Consider the following 17,532-nt stretch of genomic DNA (forward strand, 5'->3'; position numbering starts at 1 on the left):
GGGGAAATCAGCTGGTGAGCGGCTGCTGTATGGCGGCAGCAAAGTAAACTGATGTGTCTGCCTGCAACTGCTTTGTCCCAGCCCTGTGAAAGCGCATTCTGATGACCAACAGGCTGGTGACATCAGAAGATCCGGAAGTGATAGATCCACTTCCAGGGTATGCTGGTGGAGGAGTATTCGAATGCTAGTGCTGTGTTTGGTGGGCTTTCACTTCTGGAAGAAAGCTGTGGTCAGTGGAGGAGCCTCTAGGTGACAGTCTGTGAAGCAGCAGCCATCGGCAGCGCCAGGAAAGTTGGATTGTGCCAGCAGGATGGACTAGTCCACAGCCTCCAAAGGAGATCATTTGGAAGATAAGATTCCTCCTCATAATCCGGCACCTAAATGACTCCTGAGTGGTGAGTGACCTCCATGAATGTTCACCTTGTAATTGTGGTTTCTTGTCATTTTCCTTGTTAGGGAAAACCTAAGAAATGTGTGACAGAAACCAAGTTCAGGGAATGTTGACTGTGCAAGGCAAGGTACCAAATTCAGGGGGTCAACAGCCATTCTAAACTGAATGGGCCTGCCCTTGTCAGATTGCAGCCGCTACGCAGTTGAGGTGGGGCGAGTACCAGCCTGGGAATCTGGCTGGGAATCTCTGGTTCCGTTGACGCAAAGAGAGGTTATGTCAGTCTTTTCTATACAAGACTATCTGGAGGAGTGGTGAACCCTTCCTGTAAATGATAAAGTTCTCCCCCCTCATCAAAAGGGAGTAAAAAGAAAAAAAAACAAAAACGGTTTCTTACCCTCCTCCTCAAAGCGCAAATATTCCCTTGAGGAGGATTCCTTGGCTACATGGGACAAGGCTTCTAAAATTGACGTGGCCATTTCAAAAGCATCAAGATAGGTGATGTTACCCTTTGACAATATGGGAGCTCTAAAAGGCCCCCTTGATAGGTAGGCGGGTAGCTCCTGAAGAGAGATTGAGAATACTCTGTCGGTTCTTCAGCCATTTCAGAAACATGTTCAGCCAGGTCCCTGATGATATGCAGGAGAATATATCTTAGCCACTATTACTATGATGGGGCTTCCCTAATTTAGCATGTCCATTATGTAAGAGGAATTAGTCCTCATAGAGGTCTAGGGTGGGGGGGTTTTACTCTCCCCTCTTTTTAGTACTGCATTCAACCTTCAGGTCACTAATAAACCTTGTAGGGATTCACTCTCAAAGTAGGTGGCATTTGGTAGTGTTTATACAGTCAATGCGGATTTGGTCCAAACGTGCAGTTTTATTGCTTTCCACAGGTTGCACAGCACTGGAGGAAAAAAAATCCTAAACATAAATCCGTAGCCTTGTTCAGGCCCTAACTAAACAAACAGCAATTGTCCATAACAACCACTGATACTTGTGGTTCTCTACCCACGGTCCTGTGCAGACTCAAGTCAGAGTCTCTGTCCTGCCTGTCTGTTTGGCTCCAGGACACATCCAGTCTGCTCTGCTTTCCTAGCCATCTGACTAAGGTGAACACCTGGCCTGATCATGTGCATAGCTCCCCAGGTGCCTCTAGTCAAAACCTGTAGACCTAGAATTTAACCCAATCTTACCTGGCTTTGCTACAACCTGAAGAGGCTGAACAGATTCCTAAGAGTTAGATTGTTTAAAATGGAGATTATAGTAGAAATGACAACTTGCCTATGAGAGAAAGAAGCATTGGCGTTACCTTACCTCGATGATTTACTGATTGTGGGCATATCTGTCGAGTTCTGCAAACTCAGTTGGCAGAGTTAAGGGCACCCTTGACAAGGTTAGGTTGGCTACTCAATTTAAAAAAATCAAGGTTAGAACCCAAAAAGAGTGCAGATCTTTCTTGGTCTTCTCCTAGACTCTGTGAATCAGAGTTATCATCTCCCAATGGAGAAGAAGGTGTCCTGCTAAGTGTCAAAATTAATAAACAATCTGGCCATAACTCTAAGGAAGGCAATGTTGCTGTTAGGAACTCTAACCTCCTTCATTTCAGTAGTAGCATGATCACAGATACCTGTGTGTTGCAATGGGAGATTCCAGCAAACAAATATGCTTTGAATTTGGTTGGAAAACTTTTTCTTCAACGGCGACTCAATCTTTCCTTCCGTGGTTGGAGACTAATTCCTTGGATAAATCAGATATCATGGGTCATTGCTGCAGGTGCAAGCCCTCAGGGATGGGGTGGCACATCTGGGAGAGGGCTGATTGACGAAGGAAGAAGATCTGGTTCTTCCAACCTAAAGATGCTCATGGTAGTAAGGCTGTCTCTTAGAAAGCTCCTTTTAAATATTCAAGGTCCCCACATAAAGGTCCTGTCGGAGAACAGGGCAACTGTAGCTTACATAAACCCTTAGGGGGAAACTAGGTCCATATCCCTAATGACACTGTCTGATCAGATCTTTCGGGTGGCAGAGTCTCACATCTTTTCTTTAACATCGCCTCAAATAAAGGGGGAGGAGAATTGCAAGCAGACTTTTTGAGCCTCATCCAACTGAAACAGGGGGAGTGGACTCAGAATCAGAGAGTGTTCAGTCAGATTGTGGACCTATGGGGGCTTCCAGACATAGATCTTATTGCTGGAAGGTGAGAAAATTCTGTTCACTGGGTCCTAGGAGATAACAGCAAGCAGTGGAGGTCTTCCTGTTCAAATAGGATTTCGGTCTGACATATGCCTTTCCTCCTGTGATGCTGGTCCCAGTAGTTGTAAAAAGGATTAAGGAAAATTGGGCAAGGGTAATCCTGATAGCTCAGTTTTGTCCCAAGAGACCTCGATGTTCCTGGATGAGAATGATGTCAGTCACCGAGCCATGGGTCTTGCCAGTGATTCCAGATCTACTGTTCCAAGGTGCAATTCTACATCCGCAAGTGTCCACCATGCTTTTAACAGCACGGAATTTGAAAGTAAGCTTCTAAAAGATAGTTCTTCTCCAAATTTGTTCACAACATTGCTGCTGAGGAGGAAAGCAGTAATTACAAAAATATATTGCAGGACATGGAGGAAATTTTTGATCAGCTCAGGGGATGGTGTAGATGACAGAGTACAGGTCAAAACCATTTTTGAATTCCTCCAAAAGGGGCTAGGCTGGAATAAGGACTACCCACTAGTACTTTTAAGGTCCAGGTATCGGCTCTGGGTGCTTTATATAATTATGTTGTGGCCAATAACTGGTGGATTCCTTTGTTCATTAAGGCGAGCTTTGGATCTAAGCCCATTTCCAAACGAAAGATGGCACCCTGGAATCTGAATCTGGTCCTTACGGCTCTAACAAAGCATTCACTTGAACCCATGGATTCAGCATTTTTTAAGGTCTTAACACTAAAGAGTATCATCCTGGTGGCCCTGATTTCAGCATGGAGAGTTAGTGACGTACAAACTTTGTGTGTTAATCTTCAGTTTATACAAATCCTAGAAGATAGAGTAGTTCTGAAACCGGCCTTTCCTCCAAAGGTAGCTTCCAAGTTCCATAGAAGTCAGGAGATTGTGCTCCCCTCTTTCCGTGCTAATCCTGGAAATCCAAAGGAAGAACAATACCACACTTTAGATGTTAGGAGAAGTCTGAGAGTATATCTTGGCTTGGGCAACCTGGTAAAGATGTCAGTTGCTTTTTATTTTTATTCAGGGTCCTAAAAAAAAGGTCTTGAATCCTCTAAAAGCACACTAGCTAGATGGATTAAAGACACTATAGGGTTAACTTATTTCTCAAATAATAGGGCAGTTCCAGGAGACCTGAAAGTTCATTCTAATAGGGCTATTTCAACCACCTGGGTCGGAGAAAGCAGATCATAGAATCATAGAATGGTAGAGTTGGAGGGGACCTCCTGGGTCATCTGGTCCAACCCCCTGCTCAATGCAGGATTCACTAAATCATCTCAGACAGATGTCTGTCCAGCCTCTGTTTGAAGACGTCCATTGAAGGGGAACTCACCACCTCTCGTGGCAGCCTGTTCCACTCATTGATCACCCTTACTGTCAAAAAGTTTTTTCTAATATCTAATCTGTGTCTCCTCCCATTCAGTTTCATCCCATTGCTTCTAGTCTTTCCTTGTGCAAATGAGAATAATGATGATCCTTCTTCAATGTGACAGCCCTTGAGATATTTGTAGGCAGCTATTAAGTTTCCTCTCAGTCTTCTTTTTTGCAAGCTAAACATTCCCAAATCCTGTAACCATTCCTCATAGGACATGGTTTGCAGACCGGTCACCATTCTGGTCGCTCTTCTCTGAACTTGCCCCAGTTTGTCGATGTCTTTTTTAAAATGTGGTGCCCAAAACTGGACGCAGTATTCCAGATGAGGTCTGACCAAAGAGGAGTAAAGACCGATAATGACTTCACGTGATCTAGACTGTATGCTTCTGTTAATACATCCCAGAATTGTATTTGCCTTTTTTGCTGCTGCATCACACTGTTGACTCATGTTCAGTCTATGATCTATTAGTATACCTAAGTCTTTTTCACATGTACTGTTGCTTAGCTCTATTCCTCCCATTTTGTATATGCTTTTTTCATTTTTATTGCCCAGATGTAGTACTTTGCGTTTTTCCCTGTTAAAAACCATTCTGTTAGTTGCTGCCCACTGCTCCAGTTTATTTAGGTCTTTTTGAATCTTCTCTCTCTCTTCTCTAGTGTTAGCTATCCCTCCTAGCTTTGTGTCATCAGCAAATTTAATCAGTTTACCCTCAATTCCTTCATCTAAATCATTGATAAAAATGTTGAACAATACAGGTCCCAGGACAGAGCCCTGTGGTACCCCACTTGAGACATTCATCCAACTGGATGTGAAGTCATTTACGACCACTCTTTGAGTCCGATCACTAAGCCAGTTATGAATCCACCTAACAGTTGCCTTGTCCATTCCATACTTGGTCATTTTTTCAATAAGGCTCCATCGAGCAAATATGTAAGTCTGCGACACGGTCTTCACCTTGTACCTTCTATAGACACTATAGGCTTTATTTGGGATCTTCATCTGATCTTTCGTTTAAGCTACAGTCACACATTCAGTATTTGGTCAGTATTTTACCTCAGTATTTGTAAGCCAAAACGAGTTGAGGAACAATCAGAGAAAAAGTATAATAGAAACACGTCACCACTTCTGCATTTTTCACCCATTCTTGGTTTTGGTTTAGAAATACTGATGTGAATTACTGACACGATACTGAATATGTGACTGTAGGCTAAGAAGAAGGGTTCTACAGGCTGTGTCCCACACCTAAGTTTAAAGTTTCTCTGGAAATCTCTCAGGTGGTGCTGTCATGGGTGATAGGAAAACACTAAATTACTTACTGGTAATGGGATTTTCCAGAGCCCATGACAGCACCCTTATATTTCCTCCCGTCACTGGTAATGGGTGGTTTCGTCGTTTCCTTCATGGTGTTGGATTCACGCAGTGTTTAGAATAAAAAATCGTGTTCTTTAATGGTGTATGTGACTATTAAGTGGTGTCTTCTCATGCTCTGTAAACAACTGATGTGGTGGAGAGGTTCCACCCTTTTATTCTGTAGGTTTCCTGTCCTTGAAGGGCAGATCCCCTCTGTTAGGTGGTCCTGTCATGGGTTCTGGAAAATCCCAGTACCAGTAAGTAATTTAGTCTTTCTTCTCCATGTTTCCTTTATCTGATTCTAATCTTGTAAAATACATGCATTAATATTTATTTTCATTAGTCCAGACGTTCACATAAGAAATATAATTTCAAATTCATGTCACGGTGTCAGTAAATATCTGGGAAATGATTAAAATAAGTTTGATGAATTTTCAACTTTCTTTTTTTTCCTAGATTCTTCAGAACGAGCAGCTTACTGACATCTCTCCCTCAGGTAATGATGAGGTGTCAGCAGTCAGTCGTGCCTGGTTCACCAGCAAAGAAGATAAAGATTCTCTCACCAACAAAGGTAAATCTTGGTGTTAAATCACCATAGCCTTGTATTTGTCACATGATGAACCTCAAGAAAGTGATCTGGAGGAAAAACGATTTGTGTTGCCTGGTAAAGATAATACCAGCCATAAAAAGGATTCACAGATGTACTTTTTGGTGCCTTTCATTTAAAGAGGTTGTCCAATACCCTGATCCAGTTACTGTTTTTGACATATATGCTTAAGGATAATGCTCCTAAATATCACCATATACCTTTTCTGCCAAGATTCATGTCTTTTTGCTTCGCTTCCTGTGCTCTTCCTCTTCTGAATCCTCTGCTCCCTTTTTACTACATTTCTCCTCATTCCTTGTGCTGGGCTGCAAGCCAGAAGTGAGCACAAACTTGTAACTCCGCCTAAACCCCTCCCACTTTTCCCCCAGAGACAAACACCACATCAGCACAATCTCCTGTATAGGATACTATAGGGTTAGAAGTGATGCACAAAGCACCATTACACCAGCCATGACAATAAAGATTATCTTCTACTTCCTCTCACTGACATAGATGATGGGGAGAGATCTGAATGTAAAGAATCTCTGCACTATTAGTATAATGAAGGCAATTGCTGAATAAGCAATGCCATACATCGAAAATAACTTCTTAATAGGTAATGCCATACACCTGATTAAATTGCTGCCAATTCTGGAAAATGTTTAAAGTACCTTATAGGCAAATGATGGCTGAATTACAGATGAAATAATAAAAATAAGATTGCTAAATAGAACAGAATAAACATAGCATACTATGGTGAGAGATGGGAGTAAATTGCCCGCACCATGTGTGTTAGAAAATTTTTGTGTTAGAAAATTATACCGGATCTTGCTTCTGGACAGATTTATTGTCCAGGGCATAGCTGCTATACACAGAATGGTTTTGATGACAGTTATTAATCTATCCATTTTTAAGGTCACAGATGGAAGCAAGGCATGTGGTCTAAGGAGGAAATTTCAATTTTAATGAGCAACATTGAACGATACCTGAAGGTACTAGTAGTCATTACTATGTATGTGTCAGTGTACGAACACAAAACCTGCGAAACCTAATCATGCATGATAACCCTGAAATATGTTTAGTTAACAAGCAAAGGGCGCAACTACAGCCAAGACATCTTTCTGCCATATTCTTTTCTTTTATACCTAAATGTGTTGTCTATCCCTTTTTTTTATTTACAAAAGGTCCCCATGTGCTCTAAAAAAATAAAAAGCATATACTCGCCTAGTGATCTAGCACACGTCTCCTCTCTTCCTCTCCCAATGTGGTCAGCCTGTGACCTCTGCAGCCAATCAGTGGCCGCAGCGGTGAGCAAAGTTTCACTGCTGCGAGCACTAATTGGCTGCTGCGTTTACTTGTTGACCACACCTGAAGAGGAGGAGAGGAGACCGTCAGGGCACCCGGGCAGTTAGACAGAGGAGCATCAGGTAGTATGTCCTTTTAACTATTTTTACAGCACAATTGGGCCCTTTGTTAAATAAAAATGGGTAGACAACCACCACTATAACTCTTCACCATAAAGATGTCATGTTTGTATTACTGATCAGTCTCCTCATTTATATAGGCTCACGGTATTAAAGATGCAACTGAAATCATTTTCGAGATGTCCAAGGATGAGAGGAAAGATTTCTATCGGACAATAGCCTGGGGCTTGAACCGTCCTCTCTTTGCTGTGTACAGGAGAGTCCTTCGCATGTATGATGACAGGAACCATGTGGGAAAGTAAGACAATTTTTTGTATTGTAAGTATTTACCTAGTAATGTACATGGTATCATCATTTGTTACATCATCCTACTATAAATATACTGAACAAAACCCAAAACTTTTGTTTTTTCTCCCATTTTTCATGAGCTGAACTCAAAGATCTAAGACTTTTTCTATGTACACAAAAGGCCTTTTTCGCTCACACATGGTTCACAAATTTGTCTAAATCTGTGTTAGTGAGCACTTCTCCTTTGCCGAGATAATCCATCCACCTCACAGATGTGACATATCCAGATGCTGATTATTGCACAGGTGTGGCATATCCAGATGCTGATTATTGCACAGGTGTGACATATCCAGATGCTGATTATTGCACAGGTGTGACATATCCAGATGCTGATTATTGCACAGGTGTGTCCTATCCAGATGCTGATTAGACAGCATTGTTATTGCACAGGTGTGTCCTATCCAGATGCTGATTATTGCACAGGTGTGATATATCCAGATGCTGATTATTGCACAGGTGTGTCATATCCAGATGCTGGTTATTGCACAGGTGTGTCCTATCCAGATGCTGATTATTGCACAGGTGTGGCATATCCAGATGCTGATTATTGCACAGGTGTGTCCTATCCAGATGCTGGTTATTGCACAGGTGTGTCATATCCAGATGCTGGTTATTGCACAGGTGTGTCATATCCAGATGCTGGTTATTGCACAGGTGTGGCATATCCAGATGCTGATTATTGCACAGGTGTGGCATATCCAGATGCTGATTATTGCACAGGTGTGGCATATCCAGATGCTGGTTATTGCACAGGTGTGTCCTATCCAGATGCTGATTATTGCACAGGTGTGGCATATCCAGATGCTGATTATTGCACAGGTGTGGCATATCCAGATGCTGGTTATTGCACAGGTGTGTCCTATCCAGATGCTGGTTATTGCACAGGTGTGTCCTATCCAGATGCTGATTATTGCACAGGTGTGTCATATCCAGAGGATGATTAGACAGCATGATTATTGCACAGGTGTGTCATATCCAGAGGATGATTAGACAGCATGATTATTGCACAGGTGTTCCTGTGCGAAGTTTCTGGATATTAGCAGGAACTTGAACACACTGTAATATACGCCAACCCAGAGTATCCCAAACATGCTCAATGGGCGTCATGTCTGGTGAGTATGCTGGCCATGCAAGAACTTCGCACAGCCATTGAAGAGGAGTGGACCAACATTCTACAGGCCACAATCAACAACCTGATCAACTCTATGTGAAGGAGATTTGTTGAAAATGATGATCACACCAGATACTGACTGGTTTTCTGACCCATCTAATACTGTAAAGCTGTACATCTTAGAGTGGCCTTTTATTGCATCCAGTCTAAGGCACACCTTTACAATAATCATGCTGTCTAATCAGCATCTGGATATGCCACACCTGTGCAATAATCAGCATCTGGATATGCCACACCTGTGCAGTAATCAGCATCTGGATATGCCACACCTGAGCAATAATCAGCATCTGGATATGCCATACCTGTGCAATAATCAGCATCTGGATATGCCACACCTGTGCAATAATCAGCATCTGCATATGCCACACCTGTGCAATAATCAGCATCTGGATATGCCACACCTGTGCAATAATCAGCATCTGGATATGCCACACCTGTGCAATAATCAGCATCTGGATATGCCACACCTGTTTAATAATCAGCATCTGGATATGCCACACCTGTGCAATAATCAGCATCTGGATATGCCACACTTGTGCAATAACCAGCATCTAGATATGCCACACCTGTGCAATAACAGCATCTGGATATGTCACACCTGTTCAATAACCAGCATCTGGATATGTCACACCTGTGCAATAACCAGCATCTGGATATGCCACACCTGTGCAATAATCAGCATCTGGATATGCCACACCTGTGCAATAATCAGCATCTGGATATGCCACACCTGTGCAATAATTAGAATCTGGATATGCCACACCTGTGCAATAATCCGCATCTGGATATGCCACACCCGTGCAATAATCAGCATCTAGATATGCCACACCTGTGCAATAATCAGAATCTGGATATGCCACACCTGCGCAATAATCAGCATCTGGATATGCCACACCTGTGCAATAATCAGCATCTGGATATGTCACACCTGTGCAATAACCAGCATCTGGATATGTCACACCTGTGCAATAATCAGCATCTGGATATGCCACACCCGTGCAATAATCAGCATCTGGATATGCCACACCTGTGCAATAATCAGCATCTGGATATGCCACACCCGTGCAATAATCAGCATCTGGATATGTCACACCTGTGCAATAATCAGCATCTGGATATGTCACACCTGTGCAATAATCAGCATCTGGATATGTCACACCCGTGCAATAATCAGCATCTGGATATGCCACACCCGTGCAATAATCAGCATCTGGATATGCCACACCCGTGCAATAATCAGCATCTGGATATGCCACACCCGTGCAATAATCAGCATCTAGATATGTCACACCTGTGAGGTGGATGGATTATCTCGGCAAAGGAGAAGAGCTCACTAACACAGATTTAGACAAACTTGTGAAAAATATTTGAGAGATAAAGGCCTTTGTGTACATAGAAAAAGTCTTAGATCTTTGAGTTCAGCTCATGAAAAATGGGAGCAAAAACAAAAGTGTTGGGTATATATTTTTGTTCAGTATATATGGCTTGTTGTTGTGTTTTTTTTAATGGATAAAATAAGGATGAGTTCATATGTGCTGTAAATCTGCCATGGATCTTGCTGCAAATCAGCAGTAAGTTCTGCATCTATATATTTTCAGATTTGGTTGCTGATTCACCTCCGATTTCACACATGCTACTCAGAAAGTGTAACAAATTTGCAAAAGAATGAGCATAAAGTAGATTTATAAAATCTCATCCATTTACCTTGTACTGCAATACACTGGATTTTACCTGAGCAGATCACAAGGTAAAATCTGCAGTCTGAATTAACCCTAATGCTGTTTTTGGACTAGGCAAGTGTCTGTTACTATAGAGAAAATTGGCCCTTGTAATTGCTAACACATAACCTCCTCTCATTCCTGTGACCTTTTATCTACAGTGTATTTTCAGGCACTGAGTCACTTTTACGCCTGCATTTTTCAGCTGTATGTTTACTCTGCTCTACAAAAAAGGCTTTCCACTACTATTATATTGATGACCTATCCACGTGATCAGTCATCAGTACCAGATGTTACCAGCTCCAGCAGTGACCAGAGCCGACCAGCACAGCTCCATATGTTGTGTAATGGCTGCTGACACTGATGAGCACTACCCTATTTATCCAGAGCTGGTAACCGCTGATCAGTGGGGGTACCGGGTATGGCACTAGCACCAATCTGCTATCATACGGATATCAATATCGGTGGAGCTCTCAACCACATTAAATGATTGAGCCTGGCAAGTTTTAGTATATGTAACCATGTTCTAGAAGTATGGAATAGTGTATTATTAAACTACTTTTATTTGGTAAATGGTATTCCCGGGATTTTGATATTTTAGTTTTCATGCCGTCATCAGAATATGGGGTTATTTCGAGTGTTTCTTGTTTTGCAGATACACACATGCAGAAATTGAAAGACTGAGAGAGTAAGTAACCTAAGCTATATATTTTTAGATGTGAAGGGGTTGTCCGATTAAAACAAGCTATCACGTCTCCACTAGATAGGTGATAACTCTTTGGTCTGCTTTGACCACTGGGACCGGCACCGATTGGCTTTTCTGCCAGCCCCATAGAGAATAGAATGGCGTTCGGGCATCCGACTTGCCACACCATTCTGTAATGGGTATAAAAATTCCCCCAACCTGAGTGGTGTAGGACACCCCCAATCGTAACATATACAGTTGTGCTCAAAAGTTTACATACCCCGGCTGAATTTTTCCTTTCTTGGCCTTGTTTCAGAGAATATGAATGATAACCAAAAAAACTTTTTCTCCACTCATGGTTATTGGTTGGGTGAAGCCATTTATTGTCAAACTACTGTGTTTTCTCTTTTTAAATCTTAATGACAACCAAAAACATCCAAATGACCCTGATCAAAAGTTCACATACCATGAACACCATGAATACCATACCAGTTCTTAATACCATGTATTGCCCTCTCTAACATCAATGACAGCTTGAAGTCTTTTGTGGTAGTTGTGGATGAGGTTCTTTATTTTCTCAGATGGTAAAGCTGCCCATTCTTCTTGGCAAAAAAACTCCAGTTCCTGTAAATTCTTGGGCTGTCTTGCATGAACTGTGCGCTTGAGATCTCCCGAGAGCGGCTCAATGATATTGAGGTCAGGAGACTGAGATGGCCACTCCAGAACCTTCACTTTGTTCTGCTGTAGCCAATGACAGGTCGACTTGGCCTTGTGTTTTGGATCGTTGTCATGTTGGAACGTCCAAGTACATCCCATGCGCAGCTCCCGGGCTGATGAGTGCAAATTTGCTTCCTGTATTTGCTGATAACGTGCTGCATTCATCTTTCCTTCAAATTTTACCAAGTTTCCTGTGCCTTTGTAGCTCACACATCCCCAAAACATCAGCGATCCACCTCCGTGCTTTACTGTAGGAATGGTGTTCTTTTCATCATAGGCCTTGTTGACCTCTCTCCAAATGCAACGTTATGGTTGTGACCAAAAAGTTAAATTTTGGTCTCATCACTCCAAATTACCTTGTTCCAGAAGTTTTGAGGCTTGTCTCTGTGCTGTTTGGCTTATTGTAGGCGAGATACTTTGTGGCATTTGCGCAGTAATGCCTTTCTTCTGGTGACTCGACCATGCAGCCCATTTTTCTTCAAGTGCCTCCTTGTTGTGCATCTTGAAACAGCCACTCCGCTAGTTTTCAGAGAGTCCTGAATTTCAGCTGATGTTATTTGTGGGCTTTTCTTTGCATCCTGAACAATTTTCCTGGCAGTTGTGGCCGAAATTTTTGTTGGTCTACCTGACCGTGGTTTGGTTTTTACAGAGCTCTAGATTTTCCCTTTGTTAATCACAGTTTGAAAGCTGCTGACTGGCATTATCAATTCCTTGGATATATTTTTGTATCCCATTCCTGTGTTATACAGTTCTACTACCTTTTCCTGTAGATCCGTTGAGAATTCTTTTGCTTTCCCCATGACTCACAATCCAGAAACGTCAGTGGCTGGATGAAAGATGCAAGAGTCTGTCTGGATCCCAGAAACTCAATCAGCTTTTATGCACACACACTGATTACAAGCAAACAGGTCACAGGTGAGGATGTTACCTTTAGTAGACATTGAAACCCATTTGTGCCAAATTCTGTGCATGTTATCAGGCCAAAATCACCAGGGTATGTGAACTTTTGATCAGGGTCATTTGGATGTTTTTGGTTGTCGTTAAGATTTAAAAAGAGAAAACACAGTAGTTTGACAATAAATGGCTTCATCCAACCAATAACCATGAGTGGAGAAAAAGTTTTTTTGTTATCATTCATATTCTCTGAAACAAGGCCAAGAAAGGAAAAATTCAGCCGGGGTATGTAAACTTTTGAGCACAACTGTAGGTAAAAACTTGTTTTAGCTGGACAACTTTTTTAACCGGTTCCCGACCGCCCACTGTAGATAAACGTCGGCGCTTGCCGGGCTCTGTGCAGCGCCGACGTTTAAAAACGGTGGGTGGTCTCGCAGCGCTCAGGACCCCCAGGGTCCTGCAAGCGCTGCGATTCCGGTGCAGAGCGTTAGCTCTGACAGGGAACATCATCGGGACCTGATTAGATCAGGTCCCAGTGATGTTAACCCTTAGCTGTCTTCTATATGCTGTGATCTATAGTGATCGCGGCATATAGGAGACAGCAGGAGGAGAGGGGGTCGTCAACTTACCTCTCCGAAGACCTCCGAGTCCTTCCAGGACCTGGGGTTGCTATGGCAGCTGGAGGTCACATGACCGCCTCCAGCTCTGCCATATATGGTGTCCTGTCTGGCTCAGCTGCAGCTGTAGCCAGACAGGAGACTCTGACTGAAACAGTCAGGGAAGATCTCATGTAATGTAATATATGTCTATTACATTACATGAGATCAGAGATCAGAAAAATAAAAATTAATGTCCCATACAGGGACTAAGAAAAAATGTGAAAAAAAGTAAAAAAAAAGTTTTTAAACTATTAATAAAAAAATCACAAAATAAATAAAAATAAATAAATAAAATATTAAACCAATAAATCCGTATATTTTTACAAAACCAAAAAAAGTACACATATTTGGTATCGCCGCGTCCGAAACAACCCGAGCTATAAAACTGTCACACTAATTAACTCCTTCTGTGCACACCGTAATAAAAATAAATAAAAAACGGAGCAAAAAAATATGCTTTTTCATCATATTGCCAAACAAAAAGTGGAAAAAAATGCGATCAAAAAACAAAATAGAAATAAAAATGGTACCACTGAAAACGTCATCTTGTTACGCAAAAAAAAAGCCGCCATACAGCTCCATCAGCCGAAAAATAAAAAAGTTATAGCGCTCAGAATAAAGCAATGCAAAAAAAATATTTTTTTCTATAAAATAGTTTTATTGTGTAAAAGCGCCAAAACATAAAAAAAATACAGTAAGTGTAGTATCGCTGTAAACGTACTGACCCGAAGAATAACGCTGCCTGATCACTTTTACCACACGCAGAACGGCATAAAAAAAAAACTCAAAAAACAATTCCTGAATTGTTTGTTTTTGTTAATTTTACCTCCCAAAAAACGGAATAGAAAGCGATCAAAAAATGTCACGTCCCCAAAAATGGTACCAATAAAAATGTCAACTCGTCCCGCAAAAAACAAGCCGTCACATGACTCTGTCGGCCGAAATATGGAAAAATTATAGCTCTCAAAATATGGTGATGCAAAAACTAGATTTTGAAAAAAAAGCGTCTTTTAGTGTGTGACAGCTGTCAGTCATAAAAACCCGATATCAATCTGGTATCTCTGTAATCACACCGACCCGAAGAATAAAGTAATCTAATCAGTTATATCACACTAGGAACGGCGTAAAAAATAAATAAAACCAATTCTTCACCTGCTACTGATTTGTTTATTATGTCCCCAAAGATCCCAGTAAGGCTCTGCCCACATTTATCCTGTGCTCTGCGCTGAGCACTTACACCAGAGTTTCCGTGTAAATCTCTGAAATACATGATTCAGCCGGAACCCATGACGGAAGATTCCCTGTAATGAGACAGATATAGGTCACTGTGGACGCCGTCTAGCCTGGGATCCCACGGTGTCATTTGTTTTAGGCGTGCATAAAAGTGCGGTTGGCCACAGTTTTGTGCACTTCTGAAAAAAAGGACACCGCTACACAGAGGCCAGACGGTGTCCAGAGTAACTCTGCTGCCTCATTACAGTGAATGGATCCTGCAGGGGTTTCATCTGAATTACATCACTTGGAAAATTAGATGGAAACCCCGATGTAAGTGCTCAGCCTAGAGCGCCGGATAAATGTTACGTAAAATGTTCCCAATAAAAGCTTCAACTCAGTCCTCAAAAAAAACTAGTCCCCACTCAGGTCCATCATCTGTTAAAAATATAAGGGACTTCCAAGTTACTGGTAGCAGAAAGGCTTTGGAAAAGCAAAATGACCCTTGCCCCCCAAAAGAAATTCAGAAAATTTTGTGCTCCCAAATCCAAATGCCTATTCTACAATAATTTGTTCTCCAATTGTCAAATAGCACTCTGTCCCCCCCAGATCTCACCGTATGGCTAAGCGGTACGATACAGCCACATATGGGGTATTGACACTTTTAGAAGAAATTGTGTGACACATTTCGGCACCATTTTTACCCATTGCCCTGTGTGAAAATGTAAAATCTGAGGGTAAAACATTTTTTTGTGGTAAAAATATAATTATGCTTTTTTCACTGCCCAATGGTATAAATTTAAAAATTAAAAAATACTCACTACTTCCCTAGATGAATTCCTTGAGAGGTGTAGTTTACAAAATGGGGTCATTTGTGGAGGTTTCTGCTGTTTTGGCATGTCAGCGACTCTTCAAATGTGACATGGTGTCTGCTGCCTATCCCAGCCAACATAGCGCTCCTTTCTCTTCCGAACCCTGCCGTACACCAAAGCAGTGGTTTTCCCCCACATATGGGGTATCGGCGTACTCAGGAGAAATTGTACAACAAATTTCATGGTGCAATTTCTCCGGTTATCCTTATGATAATGCAAAATTAGGGGATGAAAAACATTTTTTATGGGAAAAATGTGAAAATGTTATTTTCACGGCTCAATATTATAAACTTCTGTGAAGCAGCTGGGGGTGCAAGGTGCTCACCACACATCTAGATAAGTTCCCTAAGGGGTCTAGTTTCCAAAATGGTGGCACTTGTGGGGGGTTTCCGCTGTTTAGACACATTAGGGGCTCCACAAATGTGACATGGCGTCCGCTAATTATTCAAACAAATTTTACATTCAAAAAGTCAAATGGCGCTCCTTCCCTTTCAAACCCTGCCGTGCGCCCAAACAGTGGTTTTCCCTCACATATGGGGTATCGGCGTGTTCAGGAGAAATTGCACAACAAACTTCATGGTGCAATTTATCCTGTTACCCTTATGATAATACAAAATTAGAGAATGAAAAAGATTTTTTGTGGGAAAAATGTGAAAATTTTATTTTCACGGCTCAATATTATAAACTTCTGTGAAGCAGCTGGGGGTGCGAGGTGCTCACCACACATCTAGATAAGTTCCCTAAGGGGTCTAGTTTCCAAAATGGTGGCACTTGTGGGGGGTTTCCACTGTTTAGTCACATTAGGGGCTCCCCAAATGCGACATGGCGTCTGCTAATTATTCAAACAAATTTTACATTCAAAAAGTCAAATGGCGCTCCTTCCCTTTCAAACCCTGCCATGCGCCCAAACAGTAATTTGCCTCCACATATGGGGTATCAGCGTGTTCAGGAGAAATTGCACAACAAATTTCATGGTGCAATTTATCCTATTACCCTTATGATAATGCAAAATTAAGGGATGAAAAACGGTTTTGTGGGAAAAATGTGAAAATTTTATTTTTACGGCTCAATATTATAAACTTCTGTGAAGCAGCTGGGGGTGCGAGGTGCTCACCACACATCTAGATAAGTTCCCTAAGGGGTCTAGTTTCCAAAATGGTGGCACTTGTGGGGGGTTTCCACTGTTTAGTCACATTAGGGGCTCCCCAAATGCGACATGGCGTCTGCTAATTATTCAAACAAATTTTACATTCAAAAAGTCAAATGGCGCTCCTTCCCTTTCAAACCCTGCCATGCGCCCAAACAGTAATTTGCCTCCACATATGGGGTATCAGCGTGTTCAGGAGAAATTGCACAACAAATTTCATGGTGCAATTTATCCTATTACCCTTATGATAATGCAAAATTAAGGGATGAAAAACGGTTTTGTGGGAAAAATGTGAAAATTTTATTTTTACGGCTCAATATTATAAACTTCTGTGAAGCAGCTGGGGGTGCGAGGTGCTCACCACACATCTAGATAAGTTCCCTAAGGGGTCTAGTTTCCAAAATGGTGGCACTTGTGGGGGGTTTCCACTGTTTAGTCACATTAGGGGCTCCCCAAATGCGACATGGCGTCTGCTAATTATTCAAACAAATTTTACATTCAAAAAGTCAAATGGCGCTCCTTCCCTTTCAAACCCTGCCATGCGCCCAAACAGTAATTTGCCTCCACATATGGGGTATCAGCGTGTTCAGGAGAAATTGCACAACAAATTTCATGGTGCAATTTATCCTATTACCCTTATGATAATGCAAAATTAAGGGATGAAAAACGGTTTTGTGGGAAAAATGTGAAAATTTTATTTTTACAGCTCAATATTATAAACTTCTGTGAAGCACCTTGGGGTTCAAGGTGCTCACCACACATCTAGATAAGTTCCCT

The 17,532-nt window shown here is 41.8% G+C and overlaps 1 protein-coding gene across 5 annotated transcripts in view; it reads left to right on the forward strand.

The window, feature by feature from the left end:
- The window catches only part of DMTF1 (cyclin D binding myb like transcription factor 1), a 64,995-nt gene that overhangs the window by 22,464 nt on the left and 24,999 nt on the right, over window positions 1-17,532 (forward strand). For all 5 annotated transcript variants that reach the window (XR_012251244.1, XM_073652347.1, XM_073652345.1 and 2 more), the window contains 4 exons: window positions 5,779-5,893; window positions 6,824-6,900; window positions 7,473-7,630; window positions 11,225-11,257. Coding sequence is in view for 4 of the 5 variants with exons in the window: in XM_073652347.1 (XP_073508448.1) it covers window positions 5,779-5,893; window positions 6,824-6,900; window positions 7,473-7,630; window positions 11,225-11,257 (383 nt within the window). In the remaining variant the exon portion in view is untranslated. The remainder of the gene's footprint in view (window positions 1-5,778; window positions 5,894-6,823; window positions 6,901-7,472; window positions 7,631-11,224; window positions 11,258-17,532) is intronic.

This window comes from Phyllobates terribilis, unplaced genomic scaffold, assembly GCF_046119375.1.
Source record: "Phyllobates terribilis strain yellow unplaced genomic scaffold, ASM4611937v1 Scaffold_11__3_contigs__length_659146591, whole genome shotgun sequence".
NCBI lineage: Eukaryota > Metazoa > Chordata > Amphibia > Anura > Dendrobatidae > Phyllobates > Phyllobates terribilis.